The sequence below is a fragment of the Salvia splendens genome, chromosome 8 (genome assembly GCF_004379255.2).
Source record: "Salvia splendens isolate huo1 chromosome 8, SspV2, whole genome shotgun sequence".
NCBI lineage: Eukaryota > Viridiplantae > Streptophyta > Magnoliopsida > Lamiales > Lamiaceae > Salvia > Salvia splendens.
The window spans coordinates 8,955,579-8,969,749 of NC_056039.1; the positions used below are offsets into that span (position 1 = coordinate 8,955,579).

General features: G+C 36.1%; 2 protein-coding genes across 6 annotated transcripts; one reads left to right on the plus strand and one right to left on the minus strand.

Annotated features, from left to right (window-relative positions):
- Positions 1 to 3,891: 3,891 nt before the first annotated feature.
- On the plus strand, positions 3,892 to 7,247 carry LOC121743130 (protein TRM32-like). Of its 3 annotated transcripts, XM_042136324.1 has the most exons (6): positions 3,892 to 4,066; positions 4,704 to 4,863; positions 4,958 to 5,022; positions 5,117 to 5,297; positions 5,382 to 6,344; positions 6,455 to 7,247. In XM_042136324.1, the coding sequence occupies exons 2-6, from the start codon at positions 4,716 to 4,718 to the stop codon at positions 7,072 to 7,074; spliced, it is 1,977 nt and encodes a 658-aa protein (XP_041992258.1). In that variant the 5' UTR covers positions 3,892 to 4,066; positions 4,704 to 4,715; the 3' UTR covers positions 7,075 to 7,247. The 3 variants fall into 3 exon arrangements, with proteins under 3 accessions (XP_041992258.1, XP_041992257.1, XP_041992256.1); XM_042136323.1 differs by having other exon boundaries at positions 4,701 to 4,863; positions 5,117 to 6,344; XM_042136322.1 differs by having other exon boundaries at positions 3,893 to 4,066; positions 5,117 to 6,344.
- A 2,870-nt stretch (positions 7,248 to 10,117) lies between these two features.
- On the minus strand, positions 10,118 to 13,628 carry LOC121743121 (outer envelope pore protein 16, chloroplastic-like). Of its 3 annotated transcripts, none has more exons than XM_042136308.1 (7): positions 13,392 to 13,627; positions 13,241 to 13,292; positions 13,102 to 13,133; positions 12,464 to 12,497; positions 12,300 to 12,367; positions 11,915 to 12,101; positions 10,118 to 10,253 (listed from the first exon to the last, which is right to left on the minus strand). In XM_042136308.1, the coding sequence occupies exons 1-6, from the start codon at positions 13,488 to 13,490 to the stop codon at positions 11,961 to 11,963; spliced, it is 426 nt and encodes a 141-aa protein (XP_041992242.1). In that variant the 5' UTR covers positions 13,491 to 13,627; the 3' UTR covers positions 10,118 to 10,253; positions 11,915 to 11,960. The 3 variants fall into 3 exon arrangements, with proteins under 3 accessions (XP_041992242.1, XP_041992243.1, XP_041992241.1); XM_042136309.1 differs by lacking the exon at positions 10,118 to 10,253 and adding an exon at positions 11,012 to 11,532 and having other exon boundaries at positions 13,392 to 13,628; XM_042136307.1 differs by lacking the exon at positions 10,118 to 10,253 and having other exon boundaries at positions 11,839 to 12,101.
- Positions 13,629 to 14,171: the final 543 nt, after the last annotated feature.

Consider the following 14,171-nt stretch of genomic DNA (forward strand, 5'->3'; position numbering starts at 1 on the left):
CACCATTGCAAAAGTGCACGGTTGCACTCCGTCAGTTGGCCTATGGCACCACGGCGGACCTTTTCGACGAGTACCTCCACTGCGGGGATTCTACAGGCCGCGATTGTCTGAAGCGCTTTTGCCGGGGGATAGTAGAGGCTTATGGCGACACATATTTGCGCAAGCCGACTGCCACTGATTGCCAGGGTCTGATGCAGATGCACGAGACGGCGCACGGGTTTCCTGGGATGCTCGGGAGCATCGACTGTATGCACTGGCAGTGGAAGAATTGTCCGACGGCGTGGAGAGGCCAGTTCACAAGTGGATACAAGGGCAGCCACCCGACGATGGTCCTCGAAGCCGTCGCTGACCATCGGCTATGGATCTGGCATGCTTACTTCGGCGTAGCCGGGTCGAACAACGACATTAACGTCCTCAACTCGTCCACCCTCTTCACCGATCAATGTAATGGCAACGGCCCGGCCATCGAGTTCACTGCCAACAGACGCCAATACCATATGGGGTACTACTTGGCCGATGGCATCTATCCACGGTGGCCTGTTTTTGTGAAGACGGTTAGCTGCCCAATTGGTGAGAAGAGGGTTTTATTTGCGCAAAAGCAGGAGTCGGCGAGGAAGGATGTCGAGCGGACATTCGGCGTGCTCCAATCACGGTGGGCAATTGTGAAAGGGCCGGCTCGTTTCTGGTTCAAGGATGTCATCGCCGATGTCATATATGCGTGCATAATCATGCACAACATGATAGTCGAGAATGAAGGCGGAAGCATCACCGATTGGAATGAAGATGATCGTGCATCTAGTTTGGCCGGCGCGTCGACCGAGCCACCCGATAGAGGGTTACCGTTAGGCTTCAACGAGGTTCTATCTAGACAGGCCTCAATGCGCAACCAACAGGATCATGCGCAGCTCATGAACGACATGATCGAAGAAGTGTGGGCTCGCAACCGCCGTTGTTGAGTTCGCGTTTTTTTAATTCGCATTGTAATGTATTAATTTTTATTCAATGAAATGAAGTTTTTGAAATTCGTATTTTAATGTATTAATTTTGTTAAATTCGTATGAGTTTTGTAATAAATATTAAAAAAATGATGATGTGGCGCGCCATAGGGCGCGCCTTAGGGCGCGTCTTAGGGCGCCCCACTGCAGGTGAGGAGGTAGGAGGATAAAACTGCTGACGTGGCGCGCCATAGGGCGCCCCATTGCTAATGCCCTAATACGCCTGTATTTAATTAGCTTTTTTCTTAATCACGCAGCATTATTAATTAGTACTACTACTTACATTTTCTATACTATTAAATATTAATTATAGGATAACGGCACTACAGTTAATATCAGAGATTCAGAATAGTTTTTATTAAATTGGACATAATTTAATCTCAAGTCAAAAGCCTATTAGGATAGTTATCATACTAATAGATTGTGATTAAATTGGACATAACTTAATCAAGTCAAAAGGCTATTAAATGGTTATAAATTGTGATTAAATTGGACATTATTAAATCAAGTCAAAAGCCTATTAGGGGATGCCAAATCTATCCCCTTAAATTCCTAGTCCAAGCTAATCAGTATTCTAGAAGTAGAGGAAGGAGAATCAGATCACAAATCCATCTAACCACATTTTCGCAGCCATAATTTCTCTCTATTCCACATTTCAAGTTAAAAGAGTGATAGTATATATTATGCATGTCTTATTCAAATTGATCTGACTAAAAGTTCTGAGATTGATATTTCTTTTGGTGGAGTGACGGGTGTAGCAAACTCTCGTCTACAAAAACAAGATTTGCGAATTCACGGTAATTTTCTATATATCCCTAGAATCACGCTTACATTTATCTTTATTTGCAATCGATTAAGCATGTCTATTTGTGTTATAGATTAGATTTATTTCTTGAATTGGCTTGTTTAGTAAATTTTTAATAATCATCCCATGAGATCATCGGGAATCAAATATGTTCAATAAATCCTCGACATTCTCAACTAGTTAAAAAAAGTTAGATTATGCATTCAAACCCTCTTTGTTACAACATGAATAAAAAGTTAAATATAGACTGCAAAGGTTTCCCCTAAATTTCTAAATATTTACAAACCTATAAATAAATATGAAAATATAATTTGCTGAACAAAATGCATAACTAAGTCTTTCTGAAATGCCTAATCATAAGCCCATTCACTTTTAATTATATTTGAACATTTAAAATTAAATATTAGCAGTAAATAATCTATAACTAAATATATATGTCAATGATGCTATTGCTCATAGTAGATGGTATGCTACACCATAGTCCATATTATAATCTACTAACACTAAAGTAGGATGTGCAATATTCTAAGGCATATGTACATTATATATATATTAATGTTAGATAAACTTTAATGAAAAATATTGAATAGTTTTCCCATCTTCGGGGTAAAGTATTTGTTTTGAGAGCACAAAACTAAAAGTCAAGCACGATTAACCTAACTAGATAATTGTATGTGTACTTATTACATTGTACCTAACTAAATAATTAAATTATGTTTCCTAGAGGGGGCACAAGCAAAAGTAGTTGGGGTGATGACTTCTTCTCAATCATCCTAAAAAACATTCTTACATATTTTCTTCATTTTTGTTGGTAAACTAATTGCATCCTACAAATCCAACTATTGATACAGTATATGGAAAACTCCAACTTGCAGTTGCACCTAAATGTATATATTATTGTATTCCAATAACCTACATACTTCATTCGTCCCATAAAAATAGAGACATTTGAAATTGTACGAGAATTAATGTATAATTGGTTAAGTAAAAGAGAGGATAAGAAAGAAAATAGTTAAAATAGTGTTAGTGGATAGTGAAACCCACATTATGATTAATGTTTAATAGTGGATCATAATAGTATAAGTTGTAAATAAATTGGTGTATATGAGTAATGAGTTGGAGAGAACATTCCGTAAATAGAAATGATCAATTAATTTTATGAGTCGAACATAAAAGAAAAGCGTACTTATTTTTATGGTACTGAGACTATAATTATACACATGCCGCCACTGTAGTAGTCGACTAGTAGTAGTTGTTATGTAGCAACTTTCCATTTGAATAGGTCTCAAACAAGGAAAATCTATGAAATAAAAATAAAGTGAAACATATTTAAAATGAAAATTTGAATTAAAATCTAAAATCCAAGACATAGACATCTAGTAAAACCAGCATAAAACTGTTAATTTATCGTCCTAAACATATTATTTTAGAGAACAAATACTAGTAATACTTTTTTCCCAGATACGTAATTATTAGGGAGATTAATATACATGTATATTTAATAACCATGACTGTTCACTTACTAGTAGTTAAATATTTTTTTGTTCACTAGTGATATGGTAATCTTACCTACTGAAATTGAAAAGAAAAATGTGAACGCCAATGATAATATAATAATGACCCACATGCAAAAGCTTATAAAATGCATGAAGTTATAAAATTACATGAAAATCTGCACACTCATATTAGTATTACTATTAACAGATTTATGAGACATAGTACTCCCTCCGTCCCGCACTACACATTTACTTTTGGACACGGAGATTAAGGAATGAGTGATAGACAAAGTCAACAATTACGGCTGTAGGTATAAATTGTTACTAAAAATGGAAAGAGTGCAAATAACTTGGGATGCCCAGAAAGGAAATAAGTGCAAGTAGTGCGGGACGGAGGGAGTACTATAGTAGTAACATATTTTTTTTGGAGACATGAACTTTTAAAAAATAGGACACTTATTTGGAATGTAAACTGTGATATAAAATTTGAATATAAAAAAACCATGATTATAGATTAAGAGTTGAATATTGCAAAAAGTAGACATAGCAAAAAGACAGGTGGTTGACCGGGTAGCGCCTAAATCAACCGATTTCTGGTAGTTGATAGGGCTTTTGCCTTGAAACTATTCAATTCAACAATATCGTATACGTTAAACCAAGACTCCAATAAATAAAATCAGCAGTTACAGTTTCTCTTTTCATCAATCCTCTTTCTTCTCCTACTTAAACATTCAATTCAATCCTCCCCTGATTTCTTCAAAGCCAAAAAGGTAAGAATTTATACTTTTATGCTCTACTTTCTATCAGTTTCAAGTTTGTTTTTTTTTTTTGCGGCAGTTTCCTTGCTTTCTTCCTCTCTGTTTTCAATGTTAAATTTGTTTAATTCTAATAAGGCCTTCTATTTTTCCAGTGAAGAAATAGATTCATATCGCTCTAATTTGTTTTTCGTAATTCGGGTGGAAGAGTTTTTCTGTATATGCTCTCTGTTTTAGCTAGTTTTCATTGAATTATTGATTACTTGATTCAAGCCAAGAATTATGCAACCTTTGATGAGCTCTTAACTGATTGTGAATCGTAATAGTATACTTTGATTTCCTTTTTTTTTGTTCCCGAGTTAAAAGAGATTTCTGTTTTTGTTTAAAAACTGGTAATCAAGTTACTAGTATAAAGTAATAAGGAGAATTATCATAAAGAAAAATATAAATTTATGTCATGCAAATACTATGAATTAATTATAGGATTTCAGAGGCCTGTCAAAGTTATGAAATTCTTCTCATGCTATACCCCTTTTTTTGTGTGTGTAAGCATGGTTAGTTTGTTACAAGATTTCATGCAAAGTGTATGAGATGCAAGATTTATGTTCACTGAGGATTGTTGATTAAATTTGATCATTGTCTTTGATAGCAGAAATCAGAAACAATGGTGAAGCTTTTGGATGATGAATCACAGAATAAGCAGGCTGGATGCATGTGGGGTTTTGTACATGTCCTACACTACCAACAATGGCAGTCCAATGTTAAGAAAATGATCCATCATCGCAAACACCAAGGCCGATCACACGACCAATGTAATCATCTCTCTTTTGCTACTTCATTTACAGTTTCAATTTCTGATGAAAATGATTAATAATGATTTTGTACATGGGGTGTTGACAATGACAGGTGAGTGGAGTCCCGACACATCTGTACACGAAAGGCTTCTGAGAGAGAAAGAGAGCCCACACCGTGTAAGATCTCTTGTTATTGCTACTGTTATATATGGTTCTAGAACTGCTTCCTTTGCCTGAGTAGCTGATTTCAAGTATCTGTTTGGGTGATCAGGCTGGTAAAAGGTCTCCTCGTAGTAAGAGACGATCTCTGAGAGCGCGCTTGAAGGCAATAATTACAGAAGGGACGCCCGTGGAGGATAAGGATTTGAAGAGGGATGGTGGATTCTCTACCAAATCAAGCTTGCAGAGAACTTACTCTATCCATCACCTTGAATCTGTGGATGATTTCTTTGGTAAAATACACAAAGACTGGAATCCTCCGATCATTTTCTTTCCAAATAACTCTGAGGATCGTTCCTCTAAATCATCCGATGCAGCTCAGATTAATGCTACCAGTGGAGGAGAATGTAACAGTCATGGCCCTAAAGATGCCGACCAACTAAACTCACCTGATGTTTTTGAGATATTTAAGATGGACAAGGAGTATCTTCTGAAGCATCTGCAAGACTCAGACCCAAGCATTGCTAATTTCTCACGCACTGCATTTGGTTTGAACACAAAAGGGAAATTCAACAAATCGAGATCCTTCCCAGTGGCTGATTTGCCAGAAGGGAGGAAGCTTAAGCCTTTGAAGCTTGAAAGCAAACAGAAAGAAGTTTGGTCAGTTCCTAGAAACGACAAAGATAAGTCGGTTGAACTTGCTGGTGATGAAAGTAGTGGCAGAACATCTCTTTCTGTCTTTGAGCCTAAAAAAATTGGTAACAAATCACAGCCTTCTGAAAGTTTGGATTATAGAGAGGAAGAGATTACAGGCAAGAGTGGTGAAGATGATGGAATCAGAGCAAACACTCGCAGTCACCGCAGAAGTTCTTCTTTAAATGAATCCGTGGATAGATATGCTCGTCTCTTTGAGAATAGTTTCGGGAAAGATGTCAAGTTGAGCTCTTCCCAGAGCTTGAAAATAACAAGTGAATATGGCTATGCTCCAGTGTCTTTCAAAAGGATAAACTCTTATTCTAATGCAGATTTTCATTATTCTGATGTAAACTTTGAGGTATTGCATGACAATCTTTCCAGAGCGAACTTAGTTGTAGTGGCAGAAGATAGCTGTGCAGTTCTACAAACTAGTGAAGAAGAAGCTTTTCCCCTAGATGCAGATATGCAGATTAAGGAAGATGATGCAAGCACTGACAAATTCAAACATGATTTCCTCTTGGAGAAGGATTCTGACAGTTTCGATGTTACCCTTAAAGAGATTCAAGATCAGATTTCCGTATCGGATACAGATATTCTCTTGCATGAAAAAGAATCTCCTGCTGTAGAGCTTCATATTCCCAAAGGTACTTACATGGATTCTGATTTCTAAAACTGAAGTTTCTTGATTTGTCCTTGTTTCAAGGTCAAGTTGTCTGATTATAATGTAACTTTTCAAAATTTACTACCATGTCAGGGAAGGAGCATGGATCTGAAATCCAAGAGTTAGATTCTTCAATTTACACTGAAGATTTGCAAAACTCAGAAAATCTTGAGAACTATGGACACCTTCATAAGAAAATTTGTGACTTGGATTATCTGAGGCACCTTCTTGATAGATCAGGGATTGCAAGAGAGGGCTCTGAGATGACATGGCATTCATCGGACCAGCTACTCAGTCCCCAATTGTTCGAGGAAGTGGAAGCTGCCTGGCCTCATGATGAAGATGAGTTAGACGGATGGCCTGACTTCCAAGGCTGTTGGCACCATCAAATGCTGTTTGGTGCGGTGAATGAGGCCTTGCTTGAGGTATATGACATGTCACTTCCGTACTATCCCAATGCCTTGTCATCAAACTGCCACATTCGTCGATTTCCCATGGGGAACCTCATTATTGAGGAGCTTTGCACGAGTATTGGCACGTTGATGAACGAGAAGCTTGAGGAGAGGCAGTCACAGTCGCTAGACTGTATCGTGGCTCATGACCTGGCTCATGATCGCAGCTGGATGAACCTCCAACTGGAGAGCGAGGCCGTGGCACTTGACCTTGAAGACATGATTTTTAGTGAACTCTTACAGGAGGTTATGCTTACTTAACCTCCCATCCATCTTGAGGCTTTCTTGGAATGGAATTTTGTTCTAGATTCTCTGTATATATAGCATTTGTGAATTCACTTTAGAGAATAGCTTAGACTGTGTATAATGTTGTGAGAACAGATGTAGATTTGTTTCTTACAATGCTTGAGAATGTAAAACCATATTTTTGGCAAGGTGATCACTGCATACTGTCTGTTACAGAAGGCTGATGTTTCAAGATTTCCATGAAACTCAACTATAAGAATTTGCAACAGGTTTATGGAATGGAGCTTGAATGGATGATTTGCACACAAACAGATATAGGAGATTTGTATTGATATGAATTTTAGCATACACTCCAACAAGACTCTTTTACACACACAATACAAGGCCCCGGTAGGCATAGACTCGATCAACAGAATTTGCAGACACAAGCAGATACTGGCCATACAAATTCAGCAAGTGAATCTGCATAGACATCCCTGTCTTGGTTTATGGAAATATAATTTCATCACACACACATAATTGCATAGCACTTTTGATTTAAATGATAGATACAAGGGCCGGGGCCTGAGTCATCGTCTGATCAACAGCGGCAAGGGTCACAGGAGCAGCTGGATCCACACCTGCATCCGTTTCCTCCTTCAGCGCCAACGCTCTTCTCAGCTCCCTCAACGTTCCTAAAAACATATATGCCAAATCTACTCAAGCTTTCTTAATAGGAAAAAAAAAAAGAAAAAGGAAAAGAGATAGAGATTGAAGAAATATACATGACGAGTGGCGCGACACCTTCAACCGTGGTAATGCTTGTGCTCTTCTCAACATACGTCTCACAGCTGCAAAAGTTGTGAAAACAAAAAGATTAGCATAGGTGGTATCAAAACATTGAAACATAGCTAAACCAAGAAGAGCAGGGAAAAAGGAGGTAAACCTGCAGCCGCTGCCACAGCTACAGTTGGAGCCACATTTACAGCCAGACGACATTATGTAGCAGATTGGTAGTGGTTAAAGATAAGAAGGCTAGTAATTGACTGGTTTATGGAATGAGACTTATAATATGATTGTTGTGGAGATGGAGAGTGCTGCTTAGCTCCTATTTATAATCCAGATTCATAATCTTTTTTAAAATATTATTCCTAGTGAACATCGAACAAGGAACGAATGTTTCAGCAGATAGATTGCAGGTAAAAAATGCTAAATATCAATGTCAAAGGAGCCACACCAGATATTTTGTATTCAAAACGTAGTTTTCGACATGTTGGATTAAAAATTAAAGATAAATGAAAGTTAGGGAGAAAGGCATGAAGATTGCTGTTATAGATACATGACTTGTTAACGCTCTTGCTGGCAATAAAATATGATATTGTCAAACAGTATATACACAAGGTCATGCAGATCACTTGGTTTTTATTTTGGGGAATACTAATTAAATTGGTGATATTGGTCTGAGCAAAGTTAGATTGAAAATATCAAGGCTATCTATTGTTTACAACATGGATATTATCCTTGATTAATTTAATACACGTATCAATTCATCAGCAAGGATTTTTTATTGAAAAGATCAAGGCTAGTATTCATAATTGAAATTAAAATTTCATAATTTCAGTTTTCGTAATTATCTCAACTTAATGTACAAAAAAAGAGATAAAATATAAATACTTTTCATTTTTATCAGTAATACAGTACTATTTAATTTATCGATCCCAATAATAACAATATATAAATGCATGTCACCATACTTTTCTGGTTGAACGATTACAAAAATGACAGACTTTTCTTAAATTATTTCTCAATCAAAGCCATCGTGTATAAGAGAATTGATTGTGATCCGTTAACGCGTATGATGATCTTACCTAAAATTTAATATTTTTTTATGTTTAATTTTGTAATCATGCGTGGTGGGGTGGGGTGGGGTGGGGTGGGCCCGTCCTTATCGATTTGAAATTTTCATAGTCATATTTTTAAAGTTTCAAACTGAAATTTATATTTTATTAAATAATCTATTAATTTTTAACGAAAAATAGTCTATTTTTGTTCGCTAAAATTACAGATTTCTCGCCGTTTTTTCATTTACTTTTCTATATAGTTAATTTATTTCTTTGTTTTGTTATTCTGATTAATGTTTCATATAAAAGCTAGTGTAAAAATAATTATTTTTAGAAATTTGTAAATAGAATTAGTTTCTGCACAATTATTTTTATTTGAATTTAAGAAAAATATTGTTAAGCTATGAAATTATTATAAGGAAAATAGAATTAGTTTCAGCGCAAATATGATTGTAATATGTTCATATATACCTTTATTTATTTATTTTCGTTTTATAAGTGTATTGTCTGATTCTACAAATTGTCAGCCTTATATAAGATCAAATTAACATAACTTTCACGGTCATAATATAGAAAAATCGTGAATAATTTATCACACACACAACAGATAATTTTATATAATCAATCCATAGCTACACCCTTCAAAGCATAACATATTTGAGTAACAACATAATACATGACAAAGCATACAGCATGACCTTACACTAAGAGCGTGCAACCACCAAACCAAGCATAACATAACATAACATAATTAATTGGTTGAGGTGAATATAATAAATAGACAATAGTAGCTCTTTTATTCTTCTACATCACTTTACTCTTCAATCTTCATAACACACAATCACCACAGATTGATTGCTTAACACCTGCAAGGATCGCATGAGCAGCTCGATCCGCACCTGCATCCATTCCCTCCTTCACTGCCCCAGCTTTTCTCAGATCCCTCCACGTTCCTATATTTAAAACATCGCAATCCCATTAAAATTAATACCAAAATATAGTATAATTAATTAATTAAACATATACTTGTTGAGTGGTGCAAGTGCAACCCCCTCAATGACTGTAACAGTAGTGCTCTTCTCCAAATCTGGGCAAGTCCCACATCTGCCACAAAATCAATCAAGATTAATACTCTTATTACTAAACAACTATTAATTCAATTTACGAATGTAATAAATTTTTTAAAAAAATAGGCAGTGGATAACTTACGTGCAGCTGACGCCGCATGAGCCGCAAGCACACAATCCTCCGCAAGTCATTTTTTTTTCAAGAAATAGAGACTAATTATGAGCTTTCGTTTGTAAGTATTTGGAATGAATGAGATTTATTTCTGCAGCTCTTGCTGTTATATATATATGCATATAAACGTAGCTCCTGCGTACACGAAACCATAATTAATTTATTATTTCAAGTTAATTATTTACGTGTCTAGGTTACGAAACAGTTTAGAATTAGCAATATCAATATCAATATCAATATCTAACCCGCCGGCCAAAGAGTTTTATACGGAATATGTAATTTTCAATTACTTACATGACAATACATAATTTATGGTGTACGTAGATCAATATTACATCCAACCAAACCCGTTGACATTTTTGACACTTAATTAACATTATCATCAGATGGTTTGAATGGGACAATCTCTGATTTGACAAGTTTAATTTATCAACAAGATTATTCTTGATTATATGTATTTTATGTTTGAGGGGCACTGAAATTTCGTATACATTCTTGGTTAAATGTAGCGGTAGATTGATCAAATGAGACAATACTATCAATCTCTATGCAATCACTGGGGACTGACTGTAGGAGTATAGAAGGACAAAAAAATATAAAGAGAGATAGAAAGCTCTAGAATAGTGATATACTATGTGAGAATATTAGTGGTTGTGAAGTTGGTATGAAATTACAATTACGTTTGAAATTGAAATGAAAGTCAATTTTAATGTTTGAAAGAACTCAAATACATTATAATTCTCGAATTTTCCATAGGTATCGGTGTGGCATGGTCAATTTTCTAAGTGTGATTTATTATTGGCCGATTGGTTCTTTAAATTACAAATTTTATTAAAATATTGTTATTTTTCATAAACTTCACAAAAACCATGAATTTATGTAGTATAGTGAAATTTCAAAGGTGAAATTTTAGAGAAAATTTTAAAGTTACTAGTGCATAATACAACGTCATTTACCCCATTAACAGCAATCACATTTTTTATATTGTAACTGGTGATGGAATATGGGTGATAAGGGAGAGGCCATTCAAGCCAGAATTAAGGGCTAGATTACTCCTACTTGCTAGAATACACCATTAAGTGTCATGGAGAGGCACAAGGCGAGCGACGCCTTCGTAACTCGAATCCTACCGAGTTCCAAAACGAGCTGCTTTACAACAATCTCGTGCGCTGTTGCTTGGACAGAGCTGGAGTCACAAGGAGCTGGAATGAAGAAGGATTTGAAGTCGGCCTAGCAGAGATTGGTCACAAAATCTACCGGGCAGCATAAAGACATGGAAAGAGTGGGTGCAAGGCAAATAACGGCATCTTGCACTTAGATGCTCGAGAGCAGCGATGTTGCAGGAAGCTATCAGAACTCTTGAATAGGTGCAGAGTTTGTGGTGAGCGCAAAGATTAGAAGATCAACTCTGTGGCTGGAAACGACACAATCATAATGGGGGATTTCGCGGAAGATAAGATGGCAATGTTGACAATGCAGAGACGTGTTAAAGAATTGAAGAATGCAAACACAAAACCTGATTAAGCCGCATGTCAAGGCGAAGATTTATGAGCCTAATCTGCTTAGAAGGAAGGTTTTACGAGGTTGTAGGCTGGATGTTGGCAAACACTAAACACTAAACCCTAAATACTACCAATTGTTCTAAAATGATATTTCATCTTCTATCTTAATAAGTCAGATTGAGCCGATATGTACGAAAACTAAGGAAAAGATCGCCATGTGACCAATACAGGGTTTCCACGCCATCACTTATTATTAAAGAGAGTCAAATAACAGATGCGAGAATTTGTTATTACCTGACAAGGAAATGAGCAAAGGGAAAACAGAATTTATAGATATATTTCATGTGAGATAGCTGATGAACTCTGCAGCAGTGGCAACAGCACCTCCAGTTATAGCATCCAACACAATCTTGTCCCTGTTGTTGTTGCCCACTGCTGATACAAGTGCACCGGTCAACGCACCGCCAACCATCGCATTTTTCTGCATCAACAACATATTTCATCAACCTAGATGAAACCAGTGCCCTCTCTAAAAAAATACTCCTATATGATAGATGTAACAGATGATCAACTGACAAAATATACATTCTTCCACATAAATGGGTATTGAGACTTTAAATCCCTTTCGAAAATTAATCCAAAGCGATAGCATATTATATAATGTTGGCGGGGAAGTTACCCAGTCTCTGGTTCCACGGACCCTCTCCACCCCGTACTCCATTCCAACATAAAGTCCAGCAACTGCACCTGAAGGTGGGAAGTCCAAAAGAAAATCATTTTATTTTGAAAAAAAAGCTGCTTCTTAGTAATCGACATGAATCAGGAATACAAGTGTCAACTCACCCCAGTATGCACCTTCTTTACACATTTTCTTCAGCTGTAGAGCCAGAAATTAGGTTGATCATCACTAACAGTGGCTGTAGTTAACAGAACAAGCATCGAGTGCAGGAATAAAGTACAAAACCATGAGAAAATCATCTTTGCTTTTGAATTTGTATTACCTCCCTTTTTGTGGTCTTAAATTTAAGCAAAGATCATGTCATCAACTTAACATATTCGAGGGGATAAAAGCACACATATGTACACTTAAATGGTCTCAGATTCTTGTATCCTAACATGGAACCATAAAAGGTATACATGGTGATGCCACAAACTGTTTCAAGATTCAAACTGAAAAGAAATCCTTCTCCACCCCTTAGCATATCATCATTAATTTCTAACTCTTCATCAGTCCACTACAGGTGAAAAAACTGGTGAGAATGTAGAACTAGCTAACTTTAGAAGGTATGAAGAGGCATTGGTGCAATTGAGTTGGTTACTTTGGGTTTTTCTAAATTTTAGATGTATAGACTCTTGAAGAAACATCCAAAAAAATGCTTCAAAGACGTTGCTTTATGCATATGCTTCTAAGCGACAATTTGTATTCACTTAGCATTTAACACAGAGTTTTATATATGCAGGACAAAATGTTAGCATCTCACCGAATGTTCAAAGTTTTTTTTAGAGACGCTTCCTGCAATTTGCAAGTAACACCATGAAAAGAATAAGTGAGAAATAAAAGCATTTAGGATCCAATTAAAAGAGGAAATGTGTAGATAAAGAAGATAAAAAAAAAGGAACCTCGAGCAACCACATGGTATGTTTCCTCTACAGCCACTTTCCCAACTGCTACCTGAAAGTTTGAAACCCCCAAATGAAATAATACTCCTAGTCCTAGTCACTTGTCAGTATGATAAACAAAGCAAAAGAGATGATAAGAGTATTTTGTTACAGCCCCAATCTTGAAGAAACCATCAACAACGTGATTGAGAAATGGGTCGCCCAAATCCACCGCCAGATTCACTTTTCCGTTAATGGAAGTCCTCGGCATCGTGTCAACTGAAAAGGGGATAAGGAAAGTGAGAAGCTTAAGCTTGAGCTCGATTTAAAGAGTTGGCTCCAACGACGTCGTAAAAATCCCACACATCCATGTTCATATCCTCGTTTGAAGGATGGCCGCCACATGTCCCCAAAATTGAATAGTAACTTATAAATCCACTCGCCCAATTTCTTTAATCGCTTGCGATACCCAAGCCTAATAATTATACTATTTCAATCAATTCAATATGGAAGCTTCATTTTATATATATATATATATATATGCTCTTGGATCTCAAGAAATACGGTATATGATAATCTAAAGTTCAATTATCTCTACATTCTACTCTAGAGTAGAGCATTTCGTAAATATTTTTATGTCTATTGCTCACTCACATAATCATAATTATAACAAAAACATTTTAATATTCACAGCAGCCATGTAGCTTATTATCTCTCATCATACAATGGACAAATGAATTAAACATAATTCCAATAATTATACATTCAAGTTTGAACTCACTTTAAAATGCATAGCCCTTTCTCTACATTCATAGTAATTGTTATTGGTAGCTAAACATTAAAATTAAATAACGAACGCCTGAAAAAAACAATTAATTAACTACCAAAGGTAATTATATATATATATATAGAGGGTCTTGTTAGGTTGAGATTATTTAGCTAAATTGAGAAA